This window comes from Eleginops maclovinus, chromosome 4, assembly GCF_036324505.1.
Source record: "Eleginops maclovinus isolate JMC-PN-2008 ecotype Puerto Natales chromosome 4, JC_Emac_rtc_rv5, whole genome shotgun sequence".
NCBI classification, from domain to species: domain Eukaryota; kingdom Metazoa; phylum Chordata; class Actinopteri; order Perciformes; family Eleginopidae; genus Eleginops; species Eleginops maclovinus.
This window is the reverse complement of record NC_086352.1, coordinates 36,162,574-36,182,603: the sequence shown is the minus strand read 5'-3', so window position 1 is coordinate 36,182,603 and position 20,030 is coordinate 36,162,574. Positions and strand designations below refer to the sequence as shown.

General features: G+C 43.6%; 1 protein-coding gene across 2 annotated transcripts in view; it reads left to right on the top strand.

Annotated features, from left to right (window-relative positions):
* Nucleotides 1–20,030, top strand: part of dok4 (docking protein 4) — an 80,140-nt gene that overhangs the window by 28,316 nt on the left and 31,794 nt on the right. The window contains exon 2 of one of the 2 annotated variants that reach the window (XM_063882520.1): nt 16,920–17,055. In XM_063882520.1, the coding sequence (XP_063738590.1) occupies nt 16,990–17,055 (66 nt within the window). In that variant the 5' untranslated portion in view covers nt 16,920–16,989. Of the gene's footprint in view, nt 1–16,912; nt 17,056–20,030 lie in introns of both variants that reach the window. The other variant, XM_063882519.1, reaches the window with a different exon arrangement.

Sequence of the window (20,030 nt, the reverse complement as noted above, 5' to 3'; positions counted from 1 at the left end):
CTGTGATTGTAGCTTTAAATGAACTAGCTGCTGCTGGCCACGCCCCTTTGGAGCTGCTGCTGGCCACGCCCCTTAAGAGCGTCATGATCTCTCCTCTGAAGAGAGTTTTCTACCGGGAGAAACTCAGCTAAACGCTGCCGTGATTAAACGCCATATTATGTTCCAAACCACATCCAGCATTATCTCTGAAACACTTCTCAGTGTTTACCACTACAACAGAGACATTATATGTATTATATAAACAACCTTGAAAACCTTGAAACAACTCTAAGTCCCTCCTGCAGACATCCTGCTGAACACACACACACGCACGCACGCACGCACGCACACACGCACACACACACACACACACACACACACACACACACACACAGCTGTGGGGGGATTAAGCTCGCCGACTATATCGGGGACGATAGGTTGGGACGTTTCACGTTGGCCAGACGTTGCCAGGAGTTCAATGTAAAGCCAGCCCACATTTCGGTAATAGCATCATATCGGCAGCAGATCTGGATCAGCTCGTTTGTACCCCCTTTTTTAGAGATGTGGGTAAGGAGGAGAAGAGAGAGGGTTGTATTTTCTGACACTTTGTGAGTCTCCTCACACACCGGGGACACATATTTATTTAAAAGACATCAAAAAGTGCACTTGGCATAATACGTATGAAGGTAGATATGGTGCAAAATGCGAGAGCTTGTAAAACCTGATGTGAGCACTTGCAGAGTACAATGTGAGAAAAAAAAGTGCATTTTGCATGATAGGGCACCTTTAAGCTAAGCTAAGCTTTCCGGCTGTAGTCTTTTATTTGAAATACAGAAATTGGATTTACATTGTTCGTGGAGACACTATGTCTGCTGGACAATTTTATAAAGTTATAATATACCAGGGTTGTGCTTTATAACCTGTTTGAACATGCCAAGTAAGTGATACGGGCAGCAAGTGTGTGGGAGCTGTTATCAGCAGCAGCCAAGTCGAGTCAAGTTGAGTGAAGAGCAGTATCTCTCAGGTATATGTCTAACTACAGAGTGTGTTTGTGCTGCTTATAGGTTGAATGCTTTCATTTGAATCACTGCTCATATAGTGTTTTACAAGTGTGTGGTTAAGTCTATTTCCAGGTAGCAGTACATACACCTGCAGACGTGCTTCATTACGAAAATAAAAAATACCCAAAGAAAATTATTTGTTCTGATGGCGATTTATTGTATTCTCGAGGGCACCTGTCCTTTTTTCAGCCCCTCTGGTTCCTCCTCTCAACACTTTACTAGATACTGTATAGGTGAGTGCGTCCAGGTCCACCCTATCACACCTTCAGATGCTTTTACTGTTTTTATGGAAATGTAAAATGCTAATATTTCGATTTATTTAGGAAAGCTGTATGAATGACAAAAGAAGACCAATAGTAGTATTTGATTTTGAACTATGTTGTGAAGTATATAATATATATACATATACAGTGGAGGAAATAAGTATTTGATCCCCTGCCAATTGAGTTAGTTTACCCACTTACAAAGAACTGAACAGCCTGTCATTTTCATGGTAGGTTTATTTTAACAGTGAGAGACAGGATATCAACAAAAAATCCAGAAATGTACATTAAAAAAAACGATATGAATTGATTTGCATTTAATTTGGGGAGATAAGTATTTGATCCCCTTGCAAAGCATGCCTTAAGGGAGGGAGGTTATCAGCCAATATTCTACAATACTCTTCCATCATCCCCTCGATGCGGTGAATCGCCCTGTCCCCTTCGCAGAGAAACCCCCCAAAGCACAATGTTCACACCTCTGTGTTTGACGGTGGGGATGGTGTTCTTGGGGTCATAGGCAGCATTTCTCTTCCTCCAAACACGACATGTCGAGTTGATGCCAAAGATCTTGATTTTGGTCTCATCTGACCACATCACCTTCTCTGAATCCTTCAGAGGATCACTGGCAGACTTCAGACGGCCTGTACATGTGCCTTCTTGAGCAGGGGACCTTGCGGGCACTGCAGGATTTTAATCCATTACGGCGCAGTGTGTTACCAATAGTTTTCTTGGTGACTGTGGTCCCAGCTGCCTTCAGATCATTAACCAGTCCCACCTGTGTAGTTCTTGGCTTGCCCTCGGTGGAGAGGTTGTAATCTGATTTATTGACTGTGGACAGGTGTCTTTTATCCAGGTAAAGAGTTGATATTAAGAGTACTTCTTAAAGCAATAGGACTTATTTAACCGGTCCGTGGGAGCCAGAATTATTGTTGTATGCAAGGGGATCAAATACTTATTTCCTCCACTGTATATCTATATATATATATATATATTTGAGAGTTAGACAGTTTTTTTTGAAGGGGTAACTGGCTAAAACTGGGTAAGAAAAGCTACATTCCTGATACAGTGAAGCCTTCTCTAGATCCTGTACGGATAACTTTTTTTTTTTTTTTTTCAAAGTCAAAGTCCACTTTATTGTCAATTTCCACATGTGTTATACATACAGAACATTGAAATACCATTTCTGGCAGTCCCACAGTGCAAATATAAACAAGAACATATAACGTGAAAAGATAAGAGCGTAGAAAAAAAAAGGGGGGGTGGTAAAAAGGGGTATACAAACAAAAACTAAGTAATATATACATGTATATGTTAGACATATGTATATGTATATGTAACACTGCCATGGTGTAAAGAGCTAATGGATTGGACGTGGCCACAGTTTCATAATTATTGGAAAAAAATCAATTCAATCAGCCAAACAGAGAGTCATCTGATTTTCTTTGATTTGTCACCAGCTCTCTTCCCCTCCCTTTATGAGTGCTTTCTGTCCCAAGCTCACTTTCTTTTCTTTGTTGTCTCTCCTTCCTTTCTCCTAAATGAAAATGTAAAAACATGGGGTTCAAAAGTAAGGTGAATACTGGAACTACCTCTTGGTGAACAACATTAGTGTTGGGAGTATTATGGTTCCCTAAGTATACAAAGGTCTGGAACTAGTAATATATATGACTATAATTGCCCTTTTTTTGCAAAACATGTTGCGCAGAGAATGTTTAGAAACTGTTTCAGAATCAGGTCAAAACATCACCCTCTTTACTCAAGATAAATCACTTTAATGAATGTTTCCAGGAATGATAGTGTCCAGATTGTGAATGAAAATGTGAACGCCACACCTTTACCCGAGCATCAGGTCCACACCGTTGCAGTGGGCTAAAGGCGGCTAATGTTCGCCGGGATTACTCTGAGCAGTCTCTTTTAAGCACTTGTTAGCAACAGCTGTTTTTATGACACAGAAGCTTTCCTCATCCACCAGTGGGGTATTTACTGACTGTTATGTCGTTGAACAAAATGTTAAAATCTCTTTATCTTGTTTTAACCATAGAAACTTTGACATGTAAGCAGGAGAACAAGAAGTGGTAAACTCATGTCCTGGTTGTACTCGTTCCTGCAGCACTCTGTTTCCATTGTAACACAATGAGTAACCGAATATAGGTGAGATTGCCATCAACTGTAAAGTCTTTGGAAATCCTTGGTTGTAGAGCAAGGATATCCATTTGTCTAGTAGACTGCTTTATCACTCACTCCTTCATAAGCCCCCTTGAATAGTCCTCCCAGTGAACTGCTGTGCTTAGCGACTGAATCACAATCCTAAACCCGGGAAAGCAATCCAATCAAAATTCAGTTGCATTATTGATTTGCAGATCGATTTCTCTTTTGTTTATGTTTTTTCTGTGTGTGTGTGTGTTTGTCCATGCATAGGATGGGAAGCTTGATGTATGTGTGGGCTGCACTGTTTTAAAATGGACCAGTGGATCAATGCAGATTGGGTTTTTTAATTAGTTCAGCTCAATAAGTTGAAGTCTGTATGTGGGTGTGTTTTCCAGGTGTGAGTGTGAATACTCTTATACACTTGGTGTGTATGTTAACTAATAGTCTGTTCCTGGAATAGCAGAGGCTGCAGTTTCAGGACCACATTGCTAGAACCCTAATTTTTGCAACATCGCCACCTAGGGAATTGGATGCCCGCAAAAGTATAACCATTGAGTGTACTACCCAGCGAGTTTAGATATTGTAATGTTTGTTATCAACGATCTAAAAATGCATGAAAATAGTTTTGACATGCATTACGGTGCATGTTTGTAGTGCCTTCAATACGGTTAGAAGCTATCATAAGCTAACAGATGTTGCTTTTATTGCCTTAAGACTACCATAGTTAACGTTAGCTTCTCACACTTCATTTCAAGACACCCGAATAGTTTTTAATGTTAAACAAATAAAACTTTAAAAGAACTTCATATTACTCACACTCTGATTGTCGTCCATCTTCATGTCTCCAATTCGGTAGGTGGCAGTGTCACGAAAAGCTAGGGACCTAGGAATGCGGTCCTGAAACTGCGGCCGCTGCTATCGAATTTCCCCACGGGGATTAATATAAGTACATCTTTCTTTCTTTTTTCTTTGTATCACAGGAACTTACTACTCATGTTAACAGGAAATGGGATGGTCATGGTTTGGTGGCTTTATAACTGAAAATACAACAGAATATGATCTACATACAGTGAAATATCTTGTTGGACAGGAATTCTTGGAGACCTTTGCATCTTTGCAGTTATAGTAATTAAAAATGAAGTAACTGCTCAACACCTGCTAGCATAAAGAACCTGTAATTCCTTATCCATGTAGCAGTTACCACTGGTATTAAATGCAGAAATTGTTTTCCGAAAAACTCAAGGATATGTGAGAGTGAAAGGAGAAGCGTGGAGGTTTAAGTAAGAGTTTGGAAAAAAGTGGAATAGAAGAAGAGGAGACAGGGCCCAGGGGGCCTGCCTGCCTGATTTCATGAGTCACTTCTCCTGAGGCGAGAGGCTAGAGAAACAGGTGGCTGTGTGTGAATGTGTGTCCTCATGTCACTGTGGTGTGTGTGGACTTAATCTTATTAGTGTGTGCGTGTAGGCGTACAGAGACACTGACCAGATGTGATCTTTGATGTTCAAAAATGTCAGCCAGAACAACACACAGAAGTACACTCACGCTCATCTGCTGCACATGGAGTGGGTGCCTGTTCAGCGGCAGGTTTGTTCACACACACAGCTGGTGAACTTTAATGTTAATCGCACCAGACCTAGGGGTAATCTGGACCAGCAACAAGGGTTACACAGGCTAGGGAGCACTGTGTAGCCAACATATAAACAGTGTCTTTGGATTAATAGAGAGAGGACCAAAGTTAATGTCTTGCTCAGGTCACAGTACATTTATTTCTGACATGTATTGCATACTGTTCAGTCACATGAATCAAAATGATTTAAAATATATTCCACATGAACAAGAATTGGCTTAACTGGAAATGTTAATATATACCAAAATAATATAACTCAAAACACACACTCACATGACTATCATACCTACAGTTACTCCTATTTTATTACGTACAGTCCTGCTAATACTCATTCAACACAAACACACACACACACACACACACACACACACACACACACACACACACACACACACACTTAACAGTGGCACGTGATAACATGGCGCGACCAATAAAGTCCACTTTATTGTCAAAGTTTCCACATGTGTTATAAATACAGAACATTGAAATACCGTTTCTGGCAGTCTCACAGTGCAAATATAAAAGAACATATAACATAAAAAGAGAAGAGCCTAGGAAAAAAAAGGGGTATACAAAAAAAACAACTAAGTAATATATACATATGTTAGACACAATCAACACAGTTTGACAGTAGTGCAAGTAGTTCTTTAGTGCAAAAAATACTTTGTGCAAAGTACATTTTCAGTAGCAGCAGAGAATAGAAAGTGACTGGTGCTGGATGAGGGACGGGTGTGTGAGGGAGGGGGATTAATGTCTTGGTACATTTCCATTGAGGCTGTGGGGAAAGGTGGGTGGGACGGAGGGCGGAGAGGTCAGGGGAGAGATTGGAGCGGGGGTAGAGGGAGATGAGAGAGGGGGAGAGAGAGGGAGGGACGGCGAGAGGGGGAGCGAGAGAAGAGAGGGAGGGAGAGAGGTAGGGAGGGAGGGAGGAGAGAGAGACAGAGGATTGAGGGAGGGACGGAGGATAGAGAGAGAGCGAGAGAGGGAGAGAGTGAGAGGAGATAGGGAGGGAGGGAGAGAGTTCAGCATCCTGACCGCCTGGTGGAAGAAGCTGTTCCTCAGCCTGGTGGAGCTCGAGCGGAGGCTGCGGAACCTTCTCCCTGAAGGCAGGAGGCTGAAGAGGCTGTTGGAGGGGTGGGTGGGGTCCCCCGCAATGCCGAGTGCTTTGCGGGTGAGTCGGGTGCTGTAGATGTCCTGTAGTGTAGGGAGTGAGACCCCGATGATCCTCTGGGCAGAGTTCACGATTCGCTGCAGGCTCTTGCGGTTGGAGGCGGTGCAGCTTACAAACCACAGCGGCTGCTGAGGATACTCTCAGTGGCGCCTCGGTAGAATGAGAGCATAACGGGGGGGGGGGCTCCTGCTTGCTTGAGCTTCCTGATGAAGTAGAGGCGTTGCTGGGCCTTCTTTGCCAGTGCAGTGGTGTTGTTGTTCCAGGTGAGGTCATCTGTGATGGTCACACCCAGGAATTTGGTACTGCTCACCTGCTCCACAGCAGCACCATTGATGGTCAGAGGGAGGGGGGTTGGGAGTGGGTTCTCCTGAAGTCAACAACAATCTCCTTTGTTTTCCCCACATTGAGGAAGAGATTGTTATCTTGGCACCAACGGGCCAGCTGGTTCACTTCCTTCCTGTAGTTAGTCTCATCGTTGTGGCTGATGAGACCCACCACGGTGGTGTCGTCAGCGAACTTCACGATGTGGTTGGAGCTGTAGCTGGGTTTGCAGTCATGGGTCAGCAGGGTGAAGAGAAGGGGGCTGAGCACACAGCCTTGGGGGGCCCCCGTGCTCAGTGTTAGTGTGTTCGATGTGTTCAGTCCAAGTCCAGCAACCAGTTGCAGAGAGAGGGGCTGAGGCCCAGGTCTGTAAGTTTACGCACAAGCTGCTGGGGGATGATGGTGTTGAATGCTGAGCTGAAGTCTATGAATAGCATTCAGACGTAGGAGTTCTTAGCGTCCAGGTGTGTGAGGGCTGGGTGTAGAGCGGAGATGATTGCATCCTCTGTGGACCGTTTAGCTCGGTAGGCAAACTGAAACGGGTCCAGGGAGGGAGGAAGAGTGGATTTGATCTGCCTCATGACCAGCCTTTCGAAGCACTTCATGATGGTCGAGGTCAGTGCGACAGGGCGGTAGTCGATATATAGAGTAGCCTGAACCGTGAAACTAGCTCAACCATGGCACCCTCTGCATCACCATCCACTCACTGCTGGCTGTCCTACACTCCCAACAAACAGAACACGTCCCCTGATGCCACAGAGTGCCAGATGTCAGCCACCCACACCCCCCAAACTACTGTGCAAGACGGTGCCCTATGAAAAACACTACTTAGCATGGCAATGCTAACCAGAACAATTAGTTACAACAGGACGCTTGCTACACTTGCGCCCCAATCATGGTCCGACACTACCTTCCCCCCCCTCACAAGCACTCCACCTTACGGGGTGGGGGTGGGGGGGCGTGGTAGTGACGGGCCAAGATTGACTTTGTATGCAAGAGTCAATCTTGCGTAGTTAGCCCTGGTTAAGACAAAGATGTATGCTTAAGGGCGCCACTAGAGGGCGCACCCCACCAATTCGGCGCCCTAGGTGAGCGCCTAGTTCCCCTTTCCCAGGGCCGGCCCTGCTTACACACGTCAAAAATCATGTTAAACATTACACAACTATTGACAATGCATTTACATTATATATTGATGCAAGGTAAAGACAGAAAAGTCAGTTTTTCAGTACCTGTGAATTAATAGAGAGAGGACCAAAGTTAACATCTTGCTCAGGTCACAGCACGATTATTTCTGACATGCGCATGGGCTGAGCCTGTTGCAATATTCTCCCTAATGCATCCACAGCAGCGCCAGAGCGCCATCTAGTGAAGTTACAATATATTGTATACATTTGTGTTGGAAAGATTAATTATTAACAAAAAATACGGGGGTGTCTGTTTGAATAAAACGTAACATATAGCATTTCCAACCTGCTACACACACACACACACACACACACACACACACACACACACACACACACACACACACACACACACACACACACACACACACACACACACACACACAAACACACCTTCAACAGTCAGTTGCTTTACACACTGCTCAGTTATTGCCTTATACCTATGTCTCAATAATGTTCTGATCTGTAAATGAAATTGTCTAATTACAAAATAAAATAGTATCCTTGCTGTGTAATCAGATGCATTCCTTTCTCAACAAACAGATATTTAAAGACCAATGTTATCAAAATGTTTAAGAACCAAATTAAAACCTTTTGAAAAGTTTAACTTTGATGCCTCTGAGTGATATTATCATGAAGACTCACGCAAGCACCAAATGCAAATTTATATGTGGCTGATAACACTTCCCAACAAATGCGTAATTACTTCCTGTTTTCGAGTATTGCTTGATGAAAAAGACAGTGGGCTGCTCTTAGAAATAACTGAGCAATCGAAAATCAAAACTATGTATTTGTGAAGATTTACGTCTTTCAGTAGGAAAGACGTAAATCTTCACAAATACATAGTTTTGATTTTCGATTAACTTTATTGGCCAGACAGTCTCACCAGACTTATGTACAGTATATACTAATGTAGAAGCTCAGCTTAGCATAAAGATTAAAGGGGCAAACAGCTAATCTGTCTTGGTTGCAAGCCAAAGACAAATGCTTAGTAACAAGTAAAGGGTCAAAAGAAAAAAAAAAAACTTTTTTTAAAGTAAACCTTTCCCCCTGGTGGCACTAGCTTCATATTCAGAGAGAGATGTTGCTTTTAGAAAACAGATAAACATTGTTACTGAAGTGGCTAATCCTGGGTTTTAAACTTTCTGAAGCCACATGAGGTATGGTGACGGCAGACACCTTTCCTAAAAAGTGCCCAAAGAGAGGTTGTTTTGTTCCACTCGAAAATAGGATTTATTTAACAATAAACTCTGGTTGATTTTCCAGAAAAATATAACCAAAATTAAAATGAAGTTATTCTGATCAGGCAATCATCAAGAAATAAGATGACAAAAATAATGCGCTTTATGGTGCGCCTAAAGTATTTAGAACAAGGTGCCAAAAATGTCATCTACTATCAAATAATGTGTCTAATAATGTCACTGTAGGCCTTCCGCCATCCACCCACAGGAGGAGGCTGACGTTACTCATTCACAAAACGTCCATATCAAAACATAATTATGTGAATATTACATCACGTAAATATCGTAACAGTTCTAAAACATAATATTGAATAACGCCATAACTCAAATATATCTGTCAGATATTTCCATCATAAATCAGAAGGCAGTTAAAAAATGTCTATAAGGCTAATTCAAATAATGACCCCCTCTTTAATGAAAAAGCACATCATTGGTGCTTTGTCTGCAGGACGATCACTTGCTCACTCAGACAGCTGCTTAGGGCCTGCTCTTTGGTATCCTGGCTGTGCTGTAAGCAGTGAAAACAGAGCCCAGCTGCCTGCCTGTGTTCAGACGCATTGGAGCTGATGGAGGAGTGACTGATGTTGATGTGCAGCAACTCTGACACTGGCTGCTATCTTCGTGTTTGTACGCAGAACCACTTGTAAGAACTATCAGTGATAATGTGTGTTGTCAGTGTTCACAAACACTATACCAATTACATGTCAGTGCATCTGACACTCCTATACTGTACACACACATTTGGAGCTGTTGCTGGATGTGTGTGTGAGGGCTGCTGGCTTGTCAGTCACATTGAACACTCCATTGATACAGTGTCATCACACACACACACCCACACCCACACACACACACACACACACAACCACACACACACACACACACACACACACACACACACACACACACACACACACACACACACACACACACACACACACACACACACACACACACACACACACACAGGAAGCGCGATTACAGGATCAATGAACCACTGAATCAATGTTGTGACCTTGCTATGAGTCAGATCTTGCAGGGACAAGTTCATGCCTTTTCTAGTGGTTGTGTTTTTCAAAAATACTAACACATGTAACAGGAATGAGACACCTATCTTTTTTAATAACCTTTGATGTAATAATATTTAAATACTAGGGGTGGGAATCACCAGGGTAACCACAATATGATAGTATTGCGATTCGACGATATGCTAAGTATTGCAATACGATATGTTGCGATATGGCCAAGCCCCCAGGAAGTGCTCTGAACTTTGATGAACATTTTTGTAGAGGCCAAACGGCGTACCACAACTTCCGTATCATTCACCGGGCCCAGAAATACTTTTTTACATTGACTTACATTGGGAAATAGACGTCGGTAAATCAGCGCATCATATTTGTTTAACAAAATAAACTACCCAGTGTGAACCCTTTTATCGCCTTTATTAAAAACATTAGGTCCTTAAAGTTGTAAAATGCGCTAAAAGCTGAATCCAGCTTTATTTTCTCTCTCCATTCATTCTACTGAGCCGAGAGCTGACTTTATCCACGGCCATGACTGCACACGAAAAAGCCCAGCACCATCTAGGGCAGGGGTGGCCAACCAGTCAGAGACGAAGAGACAATTATTTGACTGTGTTACTGCAAAGAGCCACATCATACACACATCGTGGATGTATGTCCCCCCACTTCTCTCTTGCCCTTTCTCTTTTGCTCTCACCCTTTCTGTGTGCTCCAGGGGCATAGCTAGTTTTGAAGTTTGAGTGGGGTCGACTTCACATCCTCTAGGGGGGTCTGGGGGCGACTTCACATCCTCTAGGGGGGTCTGGGGGCATGCTTCCCCGGGCAGATTTTTAAAACACTTTAAAGTGAATTGCATGCTTCTGGTGCACTTTTGGGTGGTATTGAATTTGGGCTGAAGTTCACCTAAAATAGGTATAACCACGCCACTGGTGTGCTCCCTCTATTCCTCTGTGCCCCTCTCTATTTCTCACACATAGAAAATGAAAATCTAAAAATGTAATGTAATTGACACACAGACACACACACTCAAAGACACACACTCCGATAGAGACACACTCTGTCACACAGACAGATACGTATTACCCTGGGACTGGCAGAAGCTCTGCTGACAGAGATGCACTTTCTCTCTTATTTATTCGTTATCGCGATTCAGCAACTCAGGAGTCCTTCTGTGTTGGTGGCCAGCTTTCCGTGAACAGGCCCTCTCACACACAACTACAACTGCAAAGTGTTACCGTTTTGATTTGACAACTTTGTATTGAGTAATTACGGTTTTATCTGAGATTTATTTTCGCCGTTCAGAAGCAGATCTCTCTCTTTACTGTCACATCGCGAGTGCAGTAGAACCCGCCTCCTGTACTACAGGATCTGCATTCTGATTGGCTAAAGCACTTCTGTGTGGAAAGCTCTGTGCAACGATTGGTCTGGAACTTGTGTGTCGTCAGCTCTTTCTGAACTTGGATACATATGCGCAAAAAAAAAAAACACACTTAAAATTCCATATGTACTGAGGAGCCGCATGAGACTGGGCAAAGAGCCGCATGTGTGGCATACAGAGCCATCAGTGGGTTGATATACCTACATTATTATTAATTACATGTTTAACATGATTTGCATTTAGTACAGCTCATGTTCAGAGTGTGGTGAAAATTGTCTGTGTGTTTTCTGATAAGAGATGGTTGGTTGGTTTATTGTTTGAAAAATGTAGTGTTATCTAGCAGTATGCAGTGTCTAACACCGACCAGCAGAGGGCGCGTTCGCTACACTGTGTTCGGGGACAAGGGAAGTCTTGCGTGAATACGTTCAGAGAACAAAAACACATACTTGAGTGAAGTTACTGTGTGTGTGTGTGTGTGTGTGTGTGTGTGTGTGTGTGTGTGTGTGTGTGTGTGTGTGTGTGTGTGTGTGTGTCAAACTGTTATGATAAAATACATATTTTTGCTCTTTGCAGGTAAGAAGGGAGAGTTGGAATTGTGTAATTGATGGCTGAACATGTTATGTGTGAGTTTATGATCCCGGTTGGACTTTATGTAGTATTGTTTATGAACGTTACTTTTTCAGCCAAAGTAACGTACTGAAAATGGCTAGTAGTTAGCACTGGTTGCCTCATTACCTCGAGCGAGCGGGAGGCTGGAGAGTAGAACTATGAGTAAAGAGTCCGGACTGCTCGTGTATGATTCACAGATAAATAAATAAATAAGTTAAAATAGATACATAATTGATTTGGTTAATGTTACAATGTTTGGTAGACATGATTGGCTGACTGTATCGGAGCAACACATTGATATTGAATGTACAACATGAAACTGGTCTGGAATAGCAATGCAACAGACATGATTATTGTTTGGATGTTGGTGCAGATGTTCATCATTTTTCTGTTTTAGTATAGTGAATACGTTGAGAGAACGAAAACACACACTTGAGTGAAGTTACTGTGTGTGTGTGTGTGTGTGTGTGTGTGTGTGTGTGTGTGTGTGTGTGTGTGTGTGTGTGTGTGTGTGTGTGTGTGTGTGTGTGTGTGTGTGTGTGGGTGGGTGTGTGTGTGTGTGGCAAACTGTGATGATAAAATACATATTTTTGCTCTTTGCAGAACAAAATAAAAGACTTTCAATTTAAATGTGTAGTGGAGGGCAATACCTTTCCGAGAACCAGCACCTTATCGTGGTGGAGAGGTTTGTGTGCCCCGATGAACCTGGGGGCTGTGTTGTCTGGAACCTTGTGTTCCTGGTAGGGTCTCCCATGACAAATTGGTCTCAGGTAAGGGGCCAGACTAAGATTGGTTCAAAAGACCTCATGACAAACAAACATTTAAGCGAGGATACCCGGCCCGGAGGAAGCCTGGGGTCCCCTTCTGGAGCCAGGCCCAGAAGGAGGACTCGTCAGCGAGCGTCTGGTGGCCGGGCTTGCCACGGAGCCCGTCCGGGCACAGCCCGAAAAAGCAACGTGGGCAACACCTCCGCTTCCCCGTCCCGCGGGCCCATCACCTACGGGAAACAGCGATGGGGTCGGGTGCGCTGCCAGAAGGGTGGCAGTGAAAGCAGAGGGTCTCAACGGACCAGACTCAGGCGACAGAAGCTGGCTTTGGGGACGTGGAATGTCACCTCTCTGGGGGGGAAGGAGCCGGAGCTTGTGCGGGCGGTGGAGCGTTACCAGTTGGATCTGGTGGGGATCACCTCTACGCACAGCGTCGGCTCTGGAACCTTACTTCTGGATAGGTGTTGGACTCTATTCTTCTCTGGAGTTGCCCAAGGTGTGAGGCGCCGAGCGGGTGTGGGGATACTCACAAGCCCCCGGTTGAGTGCCGCTTTGTTGGAGTTTACCCCAGTGGACGAGAGGGTCGCCTCCCTACGCCTGCGGGTCATGGGGGGGAAACCTCTGACTGTTGTGTGTGCTTATGCACCAAACAGCAGTTCAGAGTATTCTGCCTTCTTGGAGACCCTTAAAGAAGTCCTGTATGGGGCTCCTGAAGGGGACTCCTTAGTCTTGCTGGGAGACTTCAACGCACACGTGGGCAATGATGGAGACACTTGGAGGGGCCTGATTGGGAGGAACGGCCTCCCTGATCTGAACCGGAGTGGTGGTTTGTTACTGGACTTCTGTGCTAATCATGGATTGGCCATAACAAACACTATGTTCGAACATAAGGATGCTCATAAGTGTACGTGGTACCAGAGCACCCTAGGCAGAAGGTCCATGATCAATTTTGTTATCGTATCATCGGACCTGAGGCCGCATGTTTTGGACACTCGGGTGAAGAGAGGGGCGGAGTTGTCAACTGATCACCAAGCTGTATGAAGGGGGATCAATTCCAATCTCACGGGGGGGAAGTCACTGAGGTAGTTAAATAGCTCCACAGTGGCAAAGCCCCGGGGGTGGATGAGATCCGTCAAGAAATGCTGAAGGCTCTGGGTGTTGAGGGACTATCATGGTTGACACGTCTCATCAACATTGCGTGGAAGTCGGAAACAGTACAGAAGGAGTGGCAGACCGGGGTGGTGGTTTCTCTTTTTAAAAAGGGGGATCAGAGGGTGTGAGCCAGAATGCAAAGCTCTCTGTCTACTGGGCCATCTTCGTTCCTACCCTCACCTATGGTCATGAAGGATGGGTCATGACCAAAAGAACGAGATCGCGGATACAAGCGGCTGAAATGGGATTTCTCCGCAGGGTGGCTGGCATCTCCCTTAGGGATAAGGTGAGAAGTTCTGTCATCCGGGAGGGACTCGGAGTAGAACCGCTGCTCCTTCGCATTGAAAGGAGCCAGTTGAGGTGGTTCGGGCACCTAGTGAGGATGCCACCTGGGCGCCTCCCTAGGGAGGTGTTCCAGGCACGTCCAGCTGGGAAGAGACCGAGGGGTAGACCTAGGACCAGGTGGAGGGATTATATATCTTCGCTGGCCTGGGAGCGTCTTGGAATCCCCCAGTCAGAGCTGGTTGATGTGGCCAGGGAAAGGAAAGTTTGGGGCTCTCTGCTGGAGCTGTTACCTCCGCGGCCCTGACGGAAAAGCGGGAGAAGATGGATGGTGGAGGGCAATTTCACTCTGTACCACGCTACACATGTTGCTCGAGAGCCGCTAGTTGGCCACCCCTGATCTAGTGGATTGAAAAAGCAATTGTGACCAAACACTTTAATTAGATTTTGCAATATGAATAGTTTATATAATAAAATATCGATACTTGCCGTCCGCGCGTCGATACAAAATTGCCACGTAAAGTATTGCGATACTCTGCTGTATCGATTATTATTAAATACCATCTATTATATGAAGAGGAGAGGTTTTGAAGAGTACGACAAGGTAAATGAAATACTTCTTCTGTTCATTATACACCCCCTGTAGCTTGCAGAATAGTTAGATTTCTGCTCTGATGGTCACTGTGTGGAAGCCCCAAGATGTCAATAATAAAATGAAATAATTAAATCAAACTGAAATGTAATCTGTATTTGCATTAATTATGGGAACATTTGAATGACGTTTTGTCACATGCTTTTTCTAATTGTGGAGGATGGAACTTTGCCAAGACAGCTATGGATCAATATAGGCTAGTAATTATGAGCGACCTTGATAGCCCTAGGCTTGCACATATTTCTGAGGTTCATGTGATCAATTGTTCAGACATATCTGTGTGTTCATGCAAAGGAGGTGATGGTGCGTTTCAGGAGAAGGCCACCAAATGCATTGCATCTGCTCCTCATGATGGAGCTTATCCATCCTCCACCTTTATTTCTCTTTAATGCCAATACTGAAGTTAATTGGTTCTGTCCCAGTAAACTTAATAGCACATCATCAAAGCTGAGTTATGCTAGTGGAGTAAGAGGATCATTGGCTCCTCTATGGGACAGGTCTGGTTTCATAAGCTCATAAGCAGAAAAATGAGAATGGTACAAAACCAAGCACCCATTTCAGGCCCCCAGTTCAGTTCAATGAGGGCAGTTTTTAAAAGAGCTGTGAACAATACTCTGAAGCTGTTATTCAGTGAAAGTTTACACACAGATTATTTTCACTGAGCTGTACTTAATAACCATTACATCTGTGAGTCACTTTGAAATGAAACCCTCTGTGTTTTTTCTGGTTAATAAGCACCCTTACTTTTTATTGTACCCTCGACAAATGATTATTTATTTAAAAAAGAGACTTAATGGTTTGCTGTTTAAGAAAACTTTGATGCCTAGACTAACAGAGCGGTTAGTCTTGGCATCAGAGTTTTATCTGACTCATAAACGGGTTCTCAGCTATGGCAGTAAAGTACCCTTTATGCAACATAATGAACATTACGCCATTGTATCATTATAATTGATGTTCATTACGTTTATGTTAGCTGGTAATCTGGTGACAATAACTTGCAAAGGTGTTAATATCAGATCCCAAATATATGCAGGGTGAGTTTAGTGATTGAAGTTAATGAAAGTCTTACAGCGCATTCCTCAGAGAACAGAACACCTTGTTCACAGTGCATCAGAACCAGAATATGTATTTTAGGTGGCCTATTGATCACCTGTATTATTTTTATTTACACATTTATAAAAATGCTTGTTCTAGAAATTGACATCTGTGTGTTTGTGTGTGTGTGTGTGTGTGTGTGTGTGTGTGTGTGTGTTTGTGTTTGCATGATTGTATGCCCCTCCATTCCGTCTGATTCTGTGTTTGTTCAATGTTTAATAGTCTTTGTGTCTGAGCCACTTAGCTAAACCAACACTGCCATAATGATAAATCTCCCCGTCTCGCCTTTAGCCAGGCTTCTGTCTGTCGAGACATAAATTGCTGTATAAGTCACGTCACCTCTAGTATATCAGTTTCATTACCGCAAGTGAGTCAATGAAGGCGCAACTGTCCTCTCTCTCTGGACGGTTGTGTGCGTGTGTGTGTGTCTTTCTGACAAAATTAGGTTTTATTCATGCCCCCTTACTACTACTGTAATGATCTTTACAGACTTAACCAGGGCCGGCCCTGGGCATAGGCAGTATAGGCGAATGCTAAGGAAACTACGCTAACATTGCATACAGAGCCAATCTTGGCCCGTCACTACCCCCTTTTTAATGTTGAATTAAGTTATTAGTTTTAACTGTTTTTCTCTTTCTCTCTTTTGACAATTTTCTCCTTGGAAATATTTGGTGTTTTGTGTTGAACATTGACTGCCCTCGTTTTATTAGTTTTTTGTCTGTGGGGGCAGGGGGCGTCTCCACTGCAGAAAATAGTCTGATTGCAGCAGCCTATGAGAAAATGACCCTGCTTCTCACTTGATTTATTATATACAGTAAATGTGAGCTAGATGTGAAATTAATTCATCCTCAGACCTCAGACTGTGCTTCGGGTATACTGAGGATCATAATGCTTTTACTTTTTCTGTAATGACCAAAAAATACATTTCAGTTTTTAAAAACTATCCAAACTTTTCTCCATGAGATTCTAGGGCTGAGGGAGGAAAGAAACTTCTGGATGGTCTCCACAGCAACACCCAGCTGGTTACCCCCCCTCCGAAAATGGCCACCAACTTCAACGACATCGTCAAGCAGGGCTACGTACGCATGCGCAGCCGCAAGCTGGGGGTGAGTTTGTGTAGTATACTGTCCATTAATCAGCATATCATTGCATTTGATGACACATCATAATGATGCAGGGTATTTTGTTTCTAATTGTCAGGTTTTGACAAATACAAATTCTCTGATCCCTGAAAACCAGTTAATATTAGAGATGGGCAGATTTGTATATCTGATGGTGTCAGTTGGCTTAGGTTTAATATTTAGTATGTTGCTGGATGACATTCCAATGTAGGGGAGAGTGGGGTAAGATGAGCCAGTGGGAAGTTGACCCACCAACTTTATCCAGGCAACTGTGTACATGTGTTGTCATGTGACCATGCATTCAGGAAGCAGCCACCATACATCTTGGGCTGTAATGGAGAGAAGCACATGGTAAAGTGATAAAAGTGCTTTTTCACAATAAACCATGTTCTGCTTTTTTCAATTTTCAACATTTCCGGTATAATTATTGTTCTGTCGAAGTACATTTATCCAGCGCTAAAAATATGTATCATACATATTGGTTATTTATCAAGGTGTAAAACCATGTGAATCATTTAGCTAAAGATTAGCATGAATGACTAAGCTGGACTGTGGGGCAAAGTGAGCCATTGGTTCAACTTATACTCCTTAGTCCTTAGTGATGGATGCATTATTATCATCATGATTGACAGAAGACATCTTGAGTTAAAGGATGGTGTTGTCATTTGACCTCTATCTAATTTTAACAGTTGTAAAAATTGGCTGATCTTACCCTACTCTCCCCTATTTAAGGCATGACTTCCTGTTAAACAGAGTGAACCTGCCCACTCGGCTCTGTGTACACTTCTGCCTGTGGCCTGAGCTGCATGGGGAATGATAATTTGAGTGAGTTTGAGTCATATTCAGGTGGACAGGCAGTGGAATTCAACTTCGCATGACTCATAGTATGGAAACCAAATGAATTTGAGCCCGGTTCTGTTCAGCAGCTCACTTCAAATACTGCTGTGCTCTCGCTGCTCCCCCGGCCCGATGAGCAGCTGCTGTGCTCTCTGAGGGAGCTGAGGACTCAATGAGGATATCTCCAACGTAAAGTTTATTTTCCCAACCCCTAACTACAACTGACTGATTCACTTTACAGTTTTAGGATACAAGACGACCTTCAAGAGTACTGAAATGTATCCGGTTGACCCATGAAATGTGCAACAACATGTAAAATATGACTGAAGTGGGGATGATTGGCCAAGTCAGTGTTGTTTTTAATGTAAAATTAAGTAATTAGTTGTATACAGTTTTTCTCTTTCTCTCTCTTGACTGCCTTCGTTTTTTGGCAGGGGGCGTCTCCACTGGTTACAGAAAGTAGTCTGAGCCTATGAGAAAATGACCCTACTTCTCACTTGATTTGTTACCCTAGAACATATTTTTCAGTTTTCAAAAAGCTTCTGTTTATGCCCTCAATAACCCCACAATCACTGATTCCTCACATCTCACTCTTCCTTTACTGCCTCATTATCTGTATCAGCATCTGCATCTCTATGCTGTTTGCAGGACAGTTTGGCATCAGCTAAAGCATCTGGTGTTCTTTGAATATGAGAAGCTTTAACTGGTTTTACAGCAATACATTCATTTAGTTACTTTATATTATTTGATACCTGATAGTGTAAACATTTGTAACATGACAAAGGAATTTTATTTCCAATACTTCAAGTAATGGGGCTAACAATCTTCGCTCCGAAGCTAGGGATAACAGGTTTTTTGGTAGAACAGGCAGGCTAGAGACAGGGGTGGAGAGGAGGACAAAGAGAGGTATGAGAGTTATCTGAGTACTCTGCACCCTTGGGGCAGAGCAGACATGCACAGCTGAGCTCCTTCTCAGGGCTGGGTTACAATACTACCCAAGTCATGCTTAATTTACCTCTATGAGAACAACAAAGCCAAAAGAACAACCTGAGACCTGCAAAATCCGAGCGTACATTGAGGCTCACTTCCAAACCGCCCCCTACACCCTACCCCTACACACTACCCCTCTGTTTGTGCGTTTGTGTGGAGGGTCCGCCACATTAAGTGCCGTTCCAAAGCAGCAAGTGTGGAGGGGGAGTGAGTTATCAAGCCCTCCAACAACGACTCTGCATCCTGACTTCACCTGCTGCTCCACCTGACCGGACTCCCCGTTGTGTGTGTCCGTCGGGAGACACGCTGTGTACAAACAGTTCCTGCAAACATTTAGACTGGTGAACTGCGCGAATCAAAATACACATTAAATATCATACAGATGTTACCTTGTTTTTTTTTTTTTTACTCAGGAATATGTACAGTGTACAGGTGTGAATTTAATTATAAAGTTGTGTATATTTACAGACTACTGTGAAAACCAACATATCAACATCATATTTTAAAGTTTTATTTTAGTTATCATTTTATTTTTTGACCAAGAGATGCTGATTTGAAACCGTTGTTACGAAAAGTTACGGTATTTCCTGTTTCGGCCGGAGAGAGGGGAGTTTGTCCCAAAGCTTGCAGCAGTATTCACACCCTCCACCAGGAAGAAGGGAGCGCCATTCAGCTGGAGGGAGACTGCAGACGGAGTTCACTCCATCACTGAGTGGGATTGGGAAGGGTGTGGTTTGGAATTGGGCCTGAAACTAACCCAGTTTTTTTCGGGGGTGGGTCAGGATAAGGGCCCAAATGCAGTACAGAAACAGCAGAGGAGGAAATAGGAATGTCAACAAAAAGCGATCTTTTATTAAATGAAAAGCTGATACAAAACAAACACCAGAACTGCAGGAGCAGACGAGGTTGAACAAAGTAGTAAACAAAACTAGAACAAACCAAAGGCCTGTACGATGAAGTAGGATCTGCGGTTAGCGAGGTAACCTCTGGGTTAACACTGGGTTTTTCGAAGCTGGTTCACTTCATTCCGGGGTAGATCTCCATGGTAACTTATGCTCAACACCTAACCTGCTCCGAAGCAAGTGAACGCGCTCATAGCTGAACAAAGAAACCCTGGTTTGACTTACCGAGTT